Source organism: Idiotropiscis lumnitzeri, chromosome 2, assembly GCF_059441095.1.
Source record: "Idiotropiscis lumnitzeri isolate Australia: NSW breed Sydney's pygmy pipehorse chromosome 2, RoL_Ilum_1.0, whole genome shotgun sequence".
Lineage (NCBI taxonomy): Eukaryota > Metazoa > Chordata > Actinopteri > Syngnathiformes > Syngnathidae > Idiotropiscis > Idiotropiscis lumnitzeri.
In genome coordinates this window covers 1,973,049-1,990,500 of record NC_142392.1, presented here as the reverse complement: position 1 = coordinate 1,990,500, position 17,452 = coordinate 1,973,049, and the positions used below count along the sequence as shown (strand labels likewise).

General features: G+C 48.9%; 1 protein-coding gene across 8 annotated transcripts in view; it reads left to right on the top strand.

The window, feature by feature from the left end:
- Positions 1-17,452, top strand: part of magi2a (membrane associated guanylate kinase, WW and PDZ domain containing 2a) — a 52,729-nt gene that overhangs the window by 5,806 nt on the left and 29,471 nt on the right. For 6 of the 8 annotated variants that reach the window (XM_088281740.1, XM_088281819.1, XM_088281760.1 and 3 more), the window contains exon 2: positions 6,676-6,792. In XM_088281740.1, coding sequence (XP_088137866.1) covers positions 6,676-6,792 — 117 coding nt within the window. Of the gene's footprint in view, positions 1-5,210; positions 5,576-6,675; positions 6,793-17,452 lie in introns of those variants that run through there. The other 2 variants (XM_088281796.1, XM_088281802.1) reach the window with 2 other exon arrangements.

Below are 17,452 nucleotides of genomic sequence, written 5' to 3'. Positions count from 1 at the left end.
TGTCCGGGAGTTCTCGTTTATTCGAAGTTTCAGATGATGGAAAAATGCTGACATCATCGAAGGCGAGCTGGCCGAGTGAGGATGAATTTGAAATCTGATTGCTTCATGAAACGGTCCGAATGCTGAAGGCTCTGGAACGATTCGATTGACGTGGCCGTCCGCAGAGACTTAAAAAAAACAACAAACAACAAAAAAAACGTCTCCGTTGCTCGTACAGGATACACAGAAATCCAATTTTGGAGGATTTTTGTTTGAATTTTGCTTGTTTAGCGTCGTTTACATCCTCGCTCATGTATGTACGCGACAAATAAATCCCAGCCGTCGCTGTGAGCAAAGCGACACAGGTGTCCTGCTTTAAAAGTAAATGGCCCGTATAGTAAATCCAATATAAAATTACTGCGCTGGAAACGGACTGACAGCCATAAAAGTGAGTTATTTTGCCGTCGCCGCGTCTCAGACGGCCCGCGCTCACCCTCGCGGTCCAACCTGTCGGCTCCAATTACCCGAGGCGAGTGTTTGCCCGCCGCTTGTGCGACATCTGTATCCTAATTGCTCGCCTGTAGCCGCCGCCGCCGCCGCCGCCGCGTTTGGAAGCAACGGCTCAATTAGTCCACAAACGAGCCAGCTTCTATTCGCCGAGATTGTTTGTCATCGTTCTGCGACGGCGAATTTGCGGCAGACGCTCGCTCAGCACCTCGAGGCACGTCTCGAGCACAGGTGGCGAGTCTCGTTTGTACACAGGTGCGCTGAGGTTTTGACCTTTGGCCTCCGGCCGCAATCTCGACCCGCAGGCATTATTCAGTCACAGACACTGATAGATGGCTCACTATATACAAATTGAATTATTATTTTTGACACACAATTTTTTTCTTTTTTCTACACGAGCGACTTGAACTCATTGTTTTCAACCTTGTGGACTTTTTGTGACTTTTACCGAAGCCGGTCGAGGCGGGAAAGTTGCCAACAATACTTTTTAATCACCGAGAATAACCTCGTTAACACGACTGCTCGATCGATTTCCGCATGATCGGCCACATTGCAAATGATCAATTAACTACGCACACGTTGACTTTTTACGACACACTTTGCGTTTGCGGCGCTCTCACGTGCTCTCCTGTTACGCAAGCCTGCACCTGCATGCAAAAAATAGCCTTCACCTGAAAATGGAGCACGGGAGTAAAGAGGAATTGTTTCTGCGGCTGAATCGCAAAAGAAGAAAAAGAAAAAAAAAAGCTCTCAACACGGCATCAAAGTTTCATTAATGCCGTGCGCTTCCAACTTGCGTTCGGCGCGGGATCCGCTTTCAACGTCGGGTTTCAAGTCGGGGTTAGGCCTGGAAAGGAACGTTTGAAAACGGTCGACTTGACAACCAATGACATCCCCCAAAAAGAAAAAAGAAAAAAGTCCAGTGGCTGGTTTGCATCCTGAGCGCGCTGACTCAATTAACGCGAGATGCAAATGAAAACAATAAGACGTGAAAGTTCATTCGGTCGGAGTCACCAGGCTGTCCGTCTGCGTCGCCGCGCAGCGACAAAGTGACACCGGCCGCCGACAACGAGGGCGGCGCATCAATATTGATCGCATCTGCATATAAATAACTCGGCTTATCGAGGAGCCGTTTGTGTTTGACAACCGGAACATCTTTCAGTCTGCCGGGAGGAGGTCCTGTAAGATGCTCGAGAATGTCTGGAGGAATCTTGGAAGCAGTAATTAATTCACCTGCTGCCGTCGTCGTTCCTCTTCGGAAGCTTTTTTGAGTTACTTGCTTAAAAATGAGGAAATTTGCATTTTGGGGTGAAAGATGCTGCCAAAGTCTAAATAGGAAAGTAGTACTTTAAGTAATTGGTGACAAGGAAGTTTATTGTTTATCCAGATTATAGTGTTTTTTTTTTTTTTTTAATGTTTGGCCTAAATAATGAGTGCGTAGTCGTCTGCACGTGTTTGTCTTCATTTCCTCTGAAACGTAACGCCACTGGCTTGCCCGTCTATCAACATTTACGCCGGCATTGACAGTGATGCTGAATGATTGCGCGATGTTCAAGTGGAGCGGAGGAGGGCGCCGTGCTCAATTGCATGTCACGCCGCGCCTTCCCGCTTGGCTACGGGACATCTCGGGGTGACGGGAAGCCAAGCAATCGATGCTGGTAATTCACTTTTTATTTATTTATTTTTTTTTTGGGGAGCTGTCCAAGGAAGTTTGCGTCTTCGGTTTGGGACAACGAGAATCCTTTGAAGCCGTCCGCAGTCAACCGGGGCGCCACCACACCCCATTTGCAGCTGCGCCATAATAGGAAGGAGGGGCGATCATTTTCTCTCAAGAATATGAATTTAGTATCATAACATCAAATTTGTTTGTCTTGAAAATAGGCAACTTTTTAATTCCTAGGGCAGTTCGGATGATGATGGGGTCCTTGTAAAAAAAAAAAAAGGACCCAAAAAGTTCGATAACCGCTGCTTTAAAGTATACGCAGCTTTTTGTTCTTCCCTCGAATCGATATTGTATAATTTCCGCCGACATATTTGTTTTGGGAATTCCTCCGTTCTTTGGATCATGCTAGTTTCTTAACGCTAAGCACTTCCCTCAGCCGAATGCACGAAGCTGGTGACACAGTAATTAGCCTCTTCTCACTAGCAGGGGAAAAAAACAAATCAATGTGACGCTCTCCACAGTCATTACTGGCAAAATCGAGCAGCCCTGTTTCGATGTTGATTTGCTATAGTGACTCCGGGTCTTTGCAGAGCAAAGCGGCGGAAATCGTTTTGGTCCTCTCAAATAAAGATCGATCTAGAAATCGGTGATGGATCATCTTTTTTTTTTTTCTTTTAATGCCGATGCATTTTGTCGTGATCCGAACTGTGGCGACATTTTCATTGCAATGCAAATGGCAACGAGTTGATTTGCGCAACGTGTCTCCCAAACTGGCCTTTTTGTGACCTTTGTCTTTGTCGCTCTGTCCTCGATCGCCAGCGTCTAATGATGCGCTGCGGGCCGCCTGCGGCGCCACCACGATGGAGATTTTGTCTTTTTGAAGAAGTCCTTGGCGCATCGTGGCGTTTGAGACTTTGCCGTGATCTGAAGTCAAGACTGCCAAGTACAATTGGGCAACGGCGCGTTTGATTGGCCGAGCGTGGCGCCTGTTTTGACACTCGCGGCGAGGAGGCGCTTGTCGAAGCGCTGGCGTCATGCGGTCCGTACAAGAGGAATGGTGCGTCTCCTTCGACGCTAGACTGGATAAATGTAGTTTGGAGTGTGTCACGGAACCAAATGTTAGTGACGGGTCACTGCTGCGACGACTGGTTCCAAAAGACCCGAAACGTAGAAGCTGCGTGTCACTTATCTGTTAGCGTCCATTTCTCTCACCATTTAATCCTACAAAAGAAAAAAAATGATCTCAAATGTTGAGCTATGCTAATCCCTAATTCCTTTCCAGCGGCACACGCAAGCGCCACATCGGGGACACTTCCTTCCGTCGGCGCGTTTCAGCGGCGGTGTCGAGCTCAGCAGACTGCAGCGCTGCTGAGCTTTGGCTGGATGAGATCAATTAAAAAAAAATGGCCCCGAGCGAGATCATAATGAGAAGTGAGCATTGTCACGGTGACAACATTAGCAAAGGATCTTTAGCTACTCTCAAGTCGCCATTTTTTTGTGCTTGACTTCAGTTGCACAAGCAAATTGCCGCCGTTGGACGACGACATCCAACAGGCGACGACCCGAAACATCTTTTCCTGTGATGACCACCCGGGGAGCGTCGGCCTTTTTTACACCGGCTCGTCTAGCTTCGTCTTCGCCGTGACAGGAGTATTATGGTCGCCACGGCAACCGCATTGCGACGTGCCCCACGCTCGCCCTTCGTCTTACCTGGCGGCGACTTTTACTCACTCGCGGGCGCAGATTTCTATCTTCGAGTCGTCTCCTAGCAAATCGTTTCGGCAGGGTTGTTTTGAACCTGTGTGACCACGATCGATGATATCAATACTGAAGAAGTTTGGCCGTCGATGCGCTTTTAAGTGATTTGGCCAAGTGCCAACGATACCCGTAAGCGTTGAGGAGGCGAGCCAAGCTGAAAGTCGGAGGCGAGGAATTAAATGTTAGTCCGTCCTCGGAATCCTGGTCTTTCGCTTCTCTCAGAATTTCCGAGCCTTGAGCAAGTGCCTCGAGACGCGACTTTAAGCTAAAAGTGCCGGTCAGGGCTCCAGTTTGGCCTTCGCGGCGATACGATGCGAGTGCGACCTGCAAGTCAACGACTCCCGTTCGGAAGCTCCGATGTGTTTATCTTCGGATACCTGAGGCCGTTTCCGTCTCGAGCCACGTTGCGGAGCGCTTCAAAGAGAATCGCCAGCGCCTCGTGGCACGCCAGTTCATGGCCGCCTTTCTTCTTGAATGCTCATATTCAAGAAGCTGTTGTAGTTGCCTGCTTTTTATCTTCAAGGTTCAAGTGAAGTTCAGGCGGCCGACTCCGCAAACATCCAATAGAGCGCACGCTCCCAGGAACTGAAAACTTTTCTGGTTATTTTGCAGTCCGTCCGATTTTGTCACCATGCCTAACTAGTTAGCTGTTAGCACCTTTAATCCCCCTCCTGAGGTGCCAGCTGCTCGCTTGTTTGCGAATCCCCGAGCAGGCTGTTTTCATTCTGGATCTGCCCGCCCGAGGCGGGATTCGCACGCCGCCACCTGCTGAGCGCAGAAAACGGCGTCGACACGTTTGTTGCATGCCGAGCGCTACGGTTTTCATCCTCGTGGCTGAGAAGGGCTGGTGTTGCCACTCATGACTTTTTCCTTGCCTGGGATGCCTCCTCATCTGCAAGCGACATTTTCGGAATTGCCTCCTGGTAAGCCACTTGAAGTGAAAAAAATATTGTCCGTTGCATTTGAGTGGACCCCCGTTTATCGAGACCGATGCGTTCTGAACACAATCCACCACGTGCAGAGTCCACTTTTAAAGTATTGTTCAAGTGTACAATATCGTCTGTGCTTTACGGGAACGACGGCTGCAAAAGTCCTTGAAAAACAAAAATCGGCGATGTAGCGAAGGCATGAACAATAAACCTCATATGGCGAAGATGAATAGGAAAGAGATGAAAATCTGGAGTTGTCGCCACCTCCGTTGGCTTGAAAGACTTTTGGATGTTAAGCTGCCAACGTGACGTGCGATAGAAACTGATGCAGTTCCCTGACTGGTGGACAGGGGGCGCTTCTGCATCTGGTATCTTGGAGGAGACCATTCTCCCAGCGTGATCGTCTCGCGCCGCCGGAGCATCAGCAGCAGTGGCTCTCCCTCACTTCCTCTCCTCGCCGCTTCCCCTTCACTCCTTTCCACGCTCTCCCGGTTGAGCTCCTTTTGTGGAGTGCACGCGCACACGCCGAGTGTGGTGGTGCGAGGTGGGGGGGGGGCGGCATTTGACTGGTGGTGGCTCCATTGCAGCGAGCAGAGATTGAGTTGGGCGACCGGCGAATCCCAGTGGGAGAGATCCGCCGTCGCCTTCGCGCCAGTGGAGATAAGTCGCAACGGGAAACCTGTGGCGAGAAGGACGGCGACCACGGAAGAGAGGTGCCATCTAAGTGTGTCGTGTTAACGTGCGTGTGATTGATTTTTCAGCATGCAGATCGCTCGGCCGGCTCGTCTTTCTCATGCAAATGCAAATTGGTCGCTCGTGTGCCGTTCGCCGCCTTTGACCGAGGCGCAGATGCGCTCTTTAATTCAGGTCTCCTTCATTAGAATGCCGCAAATCTGACGGGCGAGTGCGTGTGTGCGTCTGCCTCACGTGCACGCCATACCAGTGTGGCAATTAATACCTCGTCGATACGCCTGGAAACTTCCAAACTAGGTTACCTTGAATAATGAATTTGGTGACACGTTCTGTGACGGTGACGGTGGCGGTGGGGGGGGGTTTGATAGTCGTGTAGCTGTCTTGGCGTCAGAGGCTAGAAGGAGATCGCTAAATGTTATCTGAAGCGTTGACATATTCGCTTGGAGACTTGCCTTGCGGAATCCCTGAAGTCGCGTCAGTCACGCCGCCCTCTCCCCCTTCCGTCATTTTAAATGTGATTATACGGATGCGTGGCTGAGAAGATGGATGGCATATTTGTCGGGGGAACCCAAGAGGGGTCAAGTTGATGCTTGTTTTCGCTCACTACTCCCCCCCCCCCTCCATGCCTTCCCTATCTTCTTCCTCTCGTCTCCCCCCTCAGGATTTGCCCTGGCCTCCCCGCTCTCTAATCCTCTACCTCCATTCCTCTGTCGCCCGCCGCTTTCACTTTATTTTCCCTGCATGCTGAGCCAGCGAGATTAACCGGTTCCCTGTAAAATCTATTCACAGAACTTGTGAAGGGAATGCAATCGGCGGGTGATTTATACGCCGACTTTCTACCGCGCATGCTCCAATTAACACCTCTGCCAGTTTGTTTGTGGGGATCGAATCATTTCAGATCGATATTTTGGTGCCCTTTTGTCAGACGTTCCAGAAAATTGCCGTATCAGAGACGGAGCGATGTCGTTCACACTTTGCTCAATAAAACAGATGATTGGTTGCCGTATGCTGCAACGCTTATCATTCTGGAGAAGTCAATTGTAGTCGATTGTATTTCAAGGCCAAAAAACGTCCCTTTTGTGTCCAAAGTGATCTTGATCCACCGGCAAGACGTCTAACACCCGCGTGGCTCTGTTGTCCATCCAGGCGGCGTGATCGACAAGGACCTGTGCCGCTACCTCAACCTGCGCTTCCAGAAAGGCTCGGTGGACCACGAGCTGCAGCAGATCATCCGGGACAACCTCTACCTACGCACCATTCCCTGTGAGTCGCTGTCTCCTTCTGACTCTTGTCGCTTTGTCGTTTGGGAACCACAAGAGAGTTGCTCTGCGTTTTGTCCCCTCATGCCGCTTTGCTTGGCCAACACTCTTCCAACTTTAAGGTCAACCGTGCATTATTTACGCGCCGACAAGCTCTGTTTGACGTCGTTTTCAGGGTATCACAAAGATTGTTAGCCGGCGGTAGATACCTGAAATCCCGTCAGCTGAGCTGCGCCTGTATTTGGTATCTGGTTTGAAGTGGCGGAGGTAATCGATGAGCCGCCGGAGGGTGGATTTGGACGTGAGGCCCAACTCTTGAATCTCACGCGTCTGTCTCGCACTAATTTGCCGCATTAGTTGCGCCGCAAGAGCCGACAGTTTGGTGGTGGAAATGAAAGGTTTGGATGGAGGGCCTCTGGGTCTCCGGCGCCCGTGTCGACTTTCTGAGACCACCTAAGTCATTTCTGTTATGTACATTCTCGTTCCATCTTTAAGGGGCTCCGATAGTTGCGTCTTATCTGCATACACAGCCCGAGCCGTGTCATTAAACCCAACTCCCTGGTGGTTCGCGTTTCCTCGCACCCCTAATGGAGCAACTCCTTTTAGACCGGGAAGCGAGACCATTTTTTTTTTTTTATTGCAAGCATGATTTGTTTGTGAGACCAGCGTCATTTCTCCTGAACTGGCAGATGGAGGCAAGGGCGAAGAGTAAAGAGCGAGGACAAATTGGAGAAGAAAAACAGGGCAAGCGAGACAATAAGCGAATGGACCGCACGGAGAAAGAGTGGTTAAACAGCGGCGTAATGAGTCGTCAACAATGCGCGTGGATGCCGTAAGCTGACGGATGGAGCGACGCGAGGCTTTATGCTGAGCAAATTGGTGCCAATTGCTCTGTGCGCCGTAGAACATCATGTTCAAAGGGAGAAGTCGACCGCAAAAGGGGATGGCGTGCTTGATAACGTTAAAGACTATGACCCAAATGCACGAAAATCTGCCTCTCTCAACCTTTTGGGTTATTTGGGGTCAATTTGGCCTCTTTTAACGTTCAACCCTTGTGTTCTTTTTGAAACGCGCCACCGGGTGTCTGTGGGTCAAAGTGATCAAAGCGTTCCTCAACATGGCGGTAGAGTTTCAATATTCGGTTCTGTACGTCTGTGTCCCGGTGGAGGCCTATTTAGGGAGTCAGCAAAAAAAAAAAAAAAAAAAAAAACCTGAGGTAACTGACTCGTCTAAACTTGGGTAGTACATTCGGGAAACAGCTGAGCTTCGTATGGCCGTGATGCGTCAAATAAATCGGAATCGCAGATGCTTTGTTGTCACTCTTTGTCTAATCGTAACTGCTCGGAGGGAAATGAAAAGCGGATTCAAAAAAAGGGGATTTTAGGTTTAGCCAAGCCTCACTCCCTCCTCCCCTTCCTTTGCGTGCCGCCTGTATTTTTGCTATTGGAGATTAATAACATGCAACAAAACGGGGAAATGATATCTATTGCCAAATGTGGGGCTTACTCCAGAAAGCAGTCCAAATGTTTGCCATCGGCAAAATTGTCTGTCAACCAACATTTCGTGCCTCGTTTCTGGAGCGACTTGACTTGTTGGAGTCGCGATGAAAAGATAACATTCGACCACGCTTATCTCCAAACGGTTCATGGATGCCTGTTGATGAGATGCGCGAGATAAACCTTGAGGCTTGAAAGAGAATTAAAGGCAACGATCTGAAGCGCTCATCGCAGCAATTTGAACGGAACGCGTTGAGTGGAAAGTAGAGACGTTTTTGGGGAGGGGGGCGGGAGTTGGCTGACAGGTGAGAGAGTCGCCGCTTCACATACTAATGGAGCAACTTGGACTGAGTGAGTGGCTGGGAAAAGGGGGGCGGGAAGCCGAGGGCTCGCGCTTTAGACAAATTGCCTGGTTGAAATCCAAGGTCAGAGCGTTAATAGCCAGAGCCGTCGTGAAATCGGGCCCATCGTCTCGTAATCCACGTCGATTTCGTGTAAGCAATAGAAGGCAGCAAAGGAGGTGGAAGTCGGAGCCAAGAGCAAAAGTGACATCAGGCGCTCAAGTGAAAATGATGCCATTTTTAAAACAAGCCGACTCACAACACACGGCGATTGCATCGTCCGTTGATTTCTAAACTTGATTTCATCTGCCGCAGCAAACAAAGAAGTGAAATTTTAAATGTCAACCGGATTCAAACCAATCTCTCAAGGTATTAGCCTGCTCCGCTTCTTTCCATTTTGTTTCCTTCTTTTGTCCTGTTGACCCACGTCGATGAACACAATAATTTGCGACCTTTTTAGCTCGGCAGCCACTTAGCGTTGGGCGCCGACGCTTTCTGGTGTTGAATAATAACGACGGCGATCAAAGAGGGTCAGGAGCGCGTGACTGGATCGGGACATGCTCATCGGGTGTTGGATGGAATCGAAAATGGACCTTGTTGTGCACTTAGCGAGCCATTCGGAGGGGTCATGGCGGCGTTGGTTGTAGACTGGACCGCCCTTGTCCGCAGGGCCACCTCGTTTTGATTGCAGGGTTAGTCTGATGGCGAGTTGAGGAAAAACGCTTTGACGGGGGTCAGGTTGTTAGATTGGAGGTTAGAGATCGAGGATTCGGGTGTCACGTCTAGGAGGTCGGTATGAAGTGTGACGGATATCACGATGGTTCCAAAGTGTTCCCGGGAAGTAGCGTTGCGTTGTGCGACCCCTGATTGGATGATAAACCATTTGAGGGGTCCGTCCCAAGACTTTTCTTGAGGGTTGGATTGGGAGTAAATGGAGGGTTTGATTCTCTCTGGGAGTTTGTTTTGATTGGTCGTGCAGCACCAAGGCTGTTTCCTAATGAGATGGAGCGTATGTTCCATCTGTCCACACGCACGTTATTGGTTTGATCATCGTCGAGTCTTGCGGCGGAAAGCGAGAAACGCGCGCGTTGCCTTTTTTCGCCGTGTCCTCCCACAGTCTGTCTCTTCTGCGAGAAACATAATCCGACGGCAACAGTTTCTTTTTCTGTTTCTGCCCACCCCCTTCTTTGTTAGTTTTTGCTAGCCAGATGTCTAATAAAGTAATTAGTGAGGTCATAAAACGACTAACAGCTAACTCCCCCATTGGCCCTTCATATAGCGAGCTGGCAAAGTTATAGGTGCGCCTGAGTTGATATTTATGGATGCAACAAAGGGTTATTGGGATCACAAAGACGCCTTTAATCAAAAGCTCAATTTCTGTCATGCATTTAATCTGTCCCCTTTCTCTTCTCTCCTTCATTGGAGGCATGGCGCTGGTTTCCATGGCAACCCTTTCCTCTCCCCGCCTGCGTCAAAGGCTCGGCTGCTAAAACTCGCGTCGTTTTTTTTTTGTTTTTCCCCTACTTCTTCCCCGCATACTCCTCCATGTTCGATTCCCCCTGTCCCCCTTTTACCGGTCAGTCTAGGCCTCACACGTTCACACCCGAAATGGGTGGAGCAGAACGTAATTAAGGGCAGCCTCCTCCAAAACACAAAACATTGAGTTGGGTTGCTGACCTTTCGGAAATGAACCGTCTGCGGCCGTCCGTCCGTCATCGTGCGGATTGATACCCTGTCGGTCTGCAGTCAGCCCACTTCCTAGACGTCTGGCCTCGTCACTGCAGTCAATCTGAATCTCGAGGAAGGTTCATCTGACACAATTTCATTTAGCGAAAGGCATGCGTGACGCCTGAGCTGACGTTCCACGCGCACTTCCAGCCTAGCCGAGCATTAATTTTGTACATTATTCACCCGCTTAATCGGATGGATCCTAATGGAGCTTGGTTCCTCTGTGCCGCATTTCCTTCCCGTGTCATGCAACACAAAGACATTATTCCAACGATACATCCATTACGAGGCAAAGATGAAAAAGCTCATCTCCTTGACGGGAACAACTATTTTTAACAAAGAGCTTGGTGTCGTTGCTGAAGCACTCCGGTCACTTTGAGGTGGCTTGTGCTCCATTTCGTCGATGAGATGGCTGACAACTTTTGTAGCCACCTGTCCCCCCAAAAAAAACAAAAAACAAAATCTCATTCGATCTTGGACTCTGAATCCCGGCCGCTGCTGAAATCTCGTCCTCGAGGTACCGTTTTTTCCATTTTGGACGGACGGCAGCGGGATGATTATTTTCACTTACAGTCTAATTGCCAACCAACTAAGTGGTGGCCTTATCTCGGGACGAGTAAGTGGAACGGTGAGCTTTTTGATGCCAGCAGGTTAGACGGTAGTGGCTTTGGGTAGTTTGAGGCGTATCTCAGGTTGGAGAAGGTCTATGGGTCAAGTGTGGGGCCGAGCGCTTGAGTTAGGTCAAGGGTTTGAGAGTATGATTAGCGGAGGAGCGATGGGGGTTGGTTTCGCGCTAGTCCAGGGTTAGATCCGGTTCTATGGACGGTTTCTGTTCTGGGGCTATGGGTTGGTTGGTTGAGGGCTTTTGGATGCATTTCGGGTAGGCTTATTACGCCTCATTGGGTCTGTGTAGGAGTATTGGATTGGGGTTGGGTTCGATTTAGGACTGGGTTAGGGTCAGAACTGTTGCGATCTCAGTGTGTTTGATTAAGGCACCAGTTTTAAGTTTCATGGTACTGGTGGTGGGTAGTTTTAAGTCTTGGGATTGGGGTACCTTGAGGGACTATATGTAGCTCAGTGGGTAAGTTTATGATTGAAGGTTCGTTTTCGAACAAGGAATAAAGTAAAGTTGATTTAGGAAAAACTGAACATGAGTCATCCGAGTGATAAGAGCCACTCTACCTCCTCACGCATGGAATTTGTTCAACGTTGTAATTTGTTTCCATTTGTTCTGCCGCTTCATCCTAAATGAGGCCAAACTCGCTCGGCTTTTGTCACCCAATGTGGCAAAGCTGCCAAAACTCCACTAGAATGCTTAACGAGCTTCCATATGCGCCGTTGTGGCCTCACGCCCAGTCGTGATGTTCTCCGTGGCTGCTTATAGCGCACGGCGATATAACGCACCGACTCCCAGGTGTTTTGCTAAAAAGTCCACCCAAGCGGCGGCTCGTGTATGTGGAGAGGACAAAGAGAGATGCTTGATTTGGTCCACGGAGCCGCGTCGGAGGACCAGACGAGCGACGGCTTTAATATTCATGGCCAGAGCCTGCACTCTTTTACCCAAAAGGGCGTTTTTATTCTGGCCAACCGTCCCTCCCTCTCAAGTGTTCCCACATACTCACGCACACACAATCTTTCTATATTTATATGCTCTCCATTAATCGGGATATAATTAGTTATAGGGAGCGGAGTAATTACACGAGCTGTCATGTAAACACCTTAATTGTATTTTCAAGCCATATCTCACTTATAATTGGAGGAAGCCTTGCACGTTTAGCATTCAGTCATCCATTTTGTTGAAAGTGAAACCGCTTTTCTGCTGGTTCTCATCCATAAACAAAAATGATATTTTTTTTATTTTTTTTTATCCGTAGCGTCAGTGTTATATTTCATCGCGAGGTGCCACAAGGGCGCACGAAAATAATGTTCGCGGTGAATTTAAAGCGGTTGTTCTGATTTACGGTGGAAATCTTTTAAAAGTGCGACGAATGAAATAAAACGTCAGCTGTCGCCGCCTCCCACTCGGCTCCTCTTTGGAATGACACGATTTCAGCGAGGGGGGACCTCGACGGGCGGTGAGGCCATCCAAGAAAGAAAGAAAGACGGTCCCTCGGGTCGCCGTCCTTGGAGGCGGCCTCGCTGTCACAGTTGCGTCGGCTTAGCAACATTCGCCGTGTTAATTACTGAGGCTCCGTGAGGAATTGTCTCAACTCGACGGCTAAGCAGTTCACAAAGCCTTTTCATCCTCAGAACTGGCTGAATAATCGGATAATTGACGAAAAACGTCTTTCTGATTAGCGACTTTCAATTGACGTGGCGGCCCATTTATGCGGTAAACGTGCCGGGCCAGAGTAAATTGTGCCGACAAATCTGATATGTTTATTTTTTTTCTTTTCTAATTTCTACAGTAGCCTGTTTAGGCAGCGAGCCAGTTGGGTCTGAATGAATTTTATTCCCAATACTGCAAAAATGAATGTCAGACTTGCACCTCCTAAAGGGTAGAGGACGTCACCATTTTCACCGTCCGCCGACTCCATTTTCTTGTTTAGTTCAGCCCATTTAGGCAGCAAAGTAGTTGGGTCTGATTGAATTGGCACCATAATTGTGCAAAATGTATGTCATACATTTTTGGGGACCAAAATCTTTAAGAGCGAACTCCACTCTCTTGCTGTTCACTTCTTCAGCTGCCCATTTAGGCGGAAAACACTTTCCATGTGTAAACGATTTGTTTTTCTGCATTTCCACATTTCTACACTTGTGGTCAAAAACGCATCGGCTCGAGATCCAACAAAGCGGCCCTCTGTGCAAATCGTTCCCGGAGTGTCGACAACGGCCGGACGGTAAAAACCTCCCCGCCGCTTTGGCCTGATTTGCACCATCCTAGCCGCGGAATATCCAAGCAATTATTTATCTTGCGAGATTGAAATCTTTGTGTGCGCTGCGCTCTACTTCTTGGAGGAGTGCGGCTCACGCAGACGCGCTGTCAGAGCCGTGAGTGCGTTTGACCACGCCGCTAATGAAATATTCCATCAGAGGTACGACCGATTTGGATGCGCAGCAACTGGCGGCAATGTCAGTTAGCACGTCGCAATGATGCCAGTCGTCGGCGCTACTTAGCGACGTCGCCGAGATTAGGACTGATCCCGATGCGACGCGCGGCAGGGCGTGAACGTTTCAAGGCGTTTCGTAAGAAAAGGCGTTGAAAACTTCAACGCGCTGTGGGCGGGCTCCTTCAGCCATCAGCCGCGCCACGTTCGGCCCGTCAGTGGCACACGCGGGCCATTTGTCACCATGGCGATCCGTTGCATAACACATCACCTCTCTTTATGTGTTTTATCATCTATAATATCCCGCCTGCATATCTGGCGGCCTCGTCGGGTTGCGCTGCCCCCGTGGGGCTGATTAAAGTTTCATCTCATCTTCAAAGACGACGACGTACAGTACAGTCTTGCCTGCTGTTGAAAAGAAGGAAAATCCATATTTTCAAAGAAACGTGACATCTTTTTTTTTTTTTAACCATCCTTTTCGATTGTGTTCGATGCGCATCGCAGCCCCTTTAGGCAGCAAACCAGTTGTGACTGATTCAATTGCATTCATGTGTGTGGCAAGCGTATTTCCTGCTCCGTACGTCACTTTCCTCCTTTTGTACTTCAAAACAAGCCCGTTTAAGCGGCAAACGAGGCAGGCTGAAACGATTTAAGCTCCCGGTATTGCAGCGATAATGACAAACGTGTTCATACGTAATGATCTTGCAGCAGACTCCACTGTTCTTCTGTTTACTTTTTTCCGCAGCCCATTTAGGCAACACGCTAGTTTGGTCTGGACGGATTGGCATTCACAAATTGTAAAATATTTCTCATAAACATGTTCAGACGTAATATTCCTGCAGCACTCCGCTTTCTTTTCAATTTCAGTTTCCTCAGCAACCCATTTGGGCAGCAAACCAGCTGGGACTGAATTAATTGCACCACTCGTGAAATTCATTAGGCCTCCTCGTTGATTCGATTGTAAGGTCTCTGAAATTCCAGTGATCAACGAAAATGGATAAATTCATTCATCATGCCCGTCTAATGAGAACGGTTTGTTTCTTCATGTCACCGTTGGCTTCATCACGTATTCTCTGGCTTCTATTAAAACACAAACACAACTGGACGGCCACAGGTGAGATTAGAGAAAGCTTGTCATCGTCGCACTCCGACTGATGGCATCCGCAGGGACTTGACGAGAGCCAATCATGAGCCAATTATCCTGATGAATGGGATTATGGTTAGCGCCTCTCCTGGTGGATCCTCCGGCGGAACAAACCACAAATAGTGCGGTTGTCATTCAGGAAAGTGGATGCTCCTCACTATTTGTGTGGCGGAGAGAGTTTTGTTTTGAACCTCAAGGCTTTAAAATCATCAATAAGTGCCTTCAGGCTAGTTTTTTTTTTTTTTTTCCTCCCCAGCGAGCCGTGTGACTTTGCCGTACCTGAAAGCCTTTCAAAGTGGGTTTGATGTGCTTGGCGGAAGAAAGTGCGTTGTCCTTGCTTACTACGCCCCAAACGTCAACAAAAGTTTTCATTCATTTTTGTCATAATTGGCAACAAAAGTGCAGTACCATGGAAGCTCGGTTTAAGAGTGACCCAACAATTTGGTTTGTTTTGCTGAAATGCCCCTCGCATACCCGTTGCGCTTTTAGCCGTGTATTGAGCGCCATGAAGCGTCAACCTCACATGCAAAAATGAGCACACTCACAAGGAGCTGCGGTCGGCCACAGCTGATGCCAGTTGCTCTCGCCAAACTAATCGGTCGATCTGATTGCCTCATAGGCCCCGCCTCTTAAAGGCATCAAAAACCCGAAACATAAAGATGATTAAAGTGGCACCTCAAGGTCCAACTGTGCTCCCGAGGAGTTCACGTTAGGCCCGCGGCGGCGTCAGGTAGCGGCGTAGCAACGCCTGAACCGAAGGGTGTGTTGTGTACGGTGTAACAGTGTGTTTAACTGCGGGGCACATTTATTATTGATGCTTACAAGAGAGCCGGCGGACAGCTCGCGCCGGCGCTCAGGTAGACTGGCTTAAGCGGGCCTGATAACGCGGCGTGGCCTCACGCTTCGTCCATCCTGCTCCGGCACGTCGCGTGACTCATCGTGGTTCATTCGAGTTCTCGGGCTTTGGACATTTTACTGCGCCTAATCGCCGATCTCCCTGGAGTGGAAGGAAAGGGCTGCAGCCGGCAAATTAAGAGGATGAGATTAGGTTGAGAGACATGAAGCCTAAAAGGGAAATAACCAGCACTAGAGGAGGGATCCATCTCCTCAGGGTGCATCGAAAAGGAAGATGTTAAGTTAGCAAGCGATAGGAGGATGGAGTCATTTTTAAAAGTGTCTTTGACCTGCGATTTATGTTTCGAGTTTCATGGCAGCCCTCTTAGGTGGCCAACAAGTTGGGTATGCATTATTTGTGCTTACAAAATTGCAGAATTTATGACTGCTTGTTGGTCCAAAATGGTTGCGCACCAAACTTGTGACCTTCTCTTTACTTCTCTTTTTCAAATTTCATGACAGCCCGTCTAGGCAGAAAACGATTGATATGCACAACACACGTTTCACCCAAAAATCCTTCACCGGAGTCTGCCGTCCAGCTTCTTTTGTTCGGCAGCTATTTGTGTCTGTTTATTTCTTGCCCCGCTTAGGCAACAAACTAGTTGTGTTGAATGGATTGCACTCGCAATTTTTGCATCAGACTCCTTCACCACATTGCACTGCCCTTCTCTTTACCTCTTGTCATAGTTTCTATGGCAACCCATTTAGGCGGGCAAATAATTTGATCTGAATGTATGAATTGTCCTTAGAATAACTGCAATTTTGTAACCAAAAGGGTTCTTTACCAGATTGCAGTTTTTGAGTTCTTGTTTCAATGTCGTTGTCGGCCCATCTAGGCGGCAAATTAGTTGTGCTGAAGGGTTTGTCCTCTTAGTACTCCGAGCAAACATTTTGCGACATTTTCTTTCCAGAATTGTCCTTTTAGGCTTTGTTTCAATGTCGGTGTCAGCCCATTTAGGCGGCCAACCAGTTGGTCTTGAATGAATTATACTTGCAATATTTGCAACAAGTGCCACCATCGGCTGCTCTTTGGTGGAAATATAAAGCCAGGTGACAAAGACGCGGAGGTGAATGCAAGATTCTGCAAACACTCTCCATCGTCATCTCGCTCGCACCCCGTCCGAAGTCTATTTTTAGACGGGTGACTTTACGAAGCAAATAGGTCAAGGCTGTTGGCGCGATACACACGATCGCACTGTGCGAGATTCCTCATGACTCGTCCGCCAGCTGAAGCCAAGCCTCAACGATTGCCCTGATTTGTTTCATTTTTTCTTTCCTTCTCGTCACTCCTTCTATGAAAAGATTCATCTTTTAATCCAAGGTCCGTAAATCCGCAGCGCGATGTGTAATCGGCGTCATTAAATCCTCATTTTTACCGTCGTTGTCAAGATGGTAAATTTAGCCGTATCCTGAAATGGTCCGGTCGCAGCGTACGTCCTTAATCCTGATCTCAAACATGTGGCGTTTGACAACGATTTTTGCCCTTTGGTGCACATTCCTCATGCTCACTCCCGTTCTGTTGCTTTCGGGATGAATCAGCCGCGCTCGCTCCACTTTGTGGCTCCAATGCACCACAGCCGAGTCTAATAAAGCAATTACAATCAAAACAACTTTCTGGGAGCCTCATCGATCAACCCCCCCCCCCCCCCCCCCCCTTAAAATGCAGGATCTTGCGCTACGTCGAAAGCAGAAAAGGTATCAGAGGGATGCTTGTTTTGTGTGTTTGCTTGAAGTTTGCGACTCGGCAAGGTCGCGCTCTGTCCACACGTCTGGAGCGGGTTCGCATTTGGGAGGCGGAGAATGCGACGGTGTTGTCATTCCCAAGTGGTGGAAGAAGGCGGCGCACAATGGGGGGGGGGGCTTTATTTAAACACCCTGCTCATGAATGTTGACATTTCCAGCAAAATGCGAAGGTGGTGCGCAGGCAAGAAACTAATTTGGCTTTTTCACCGCTCGCTTTCGTATGCGGAAGGCAGTGCTTTTCAAACGGGGCGGCTCGAACTGCCGCGCTCAT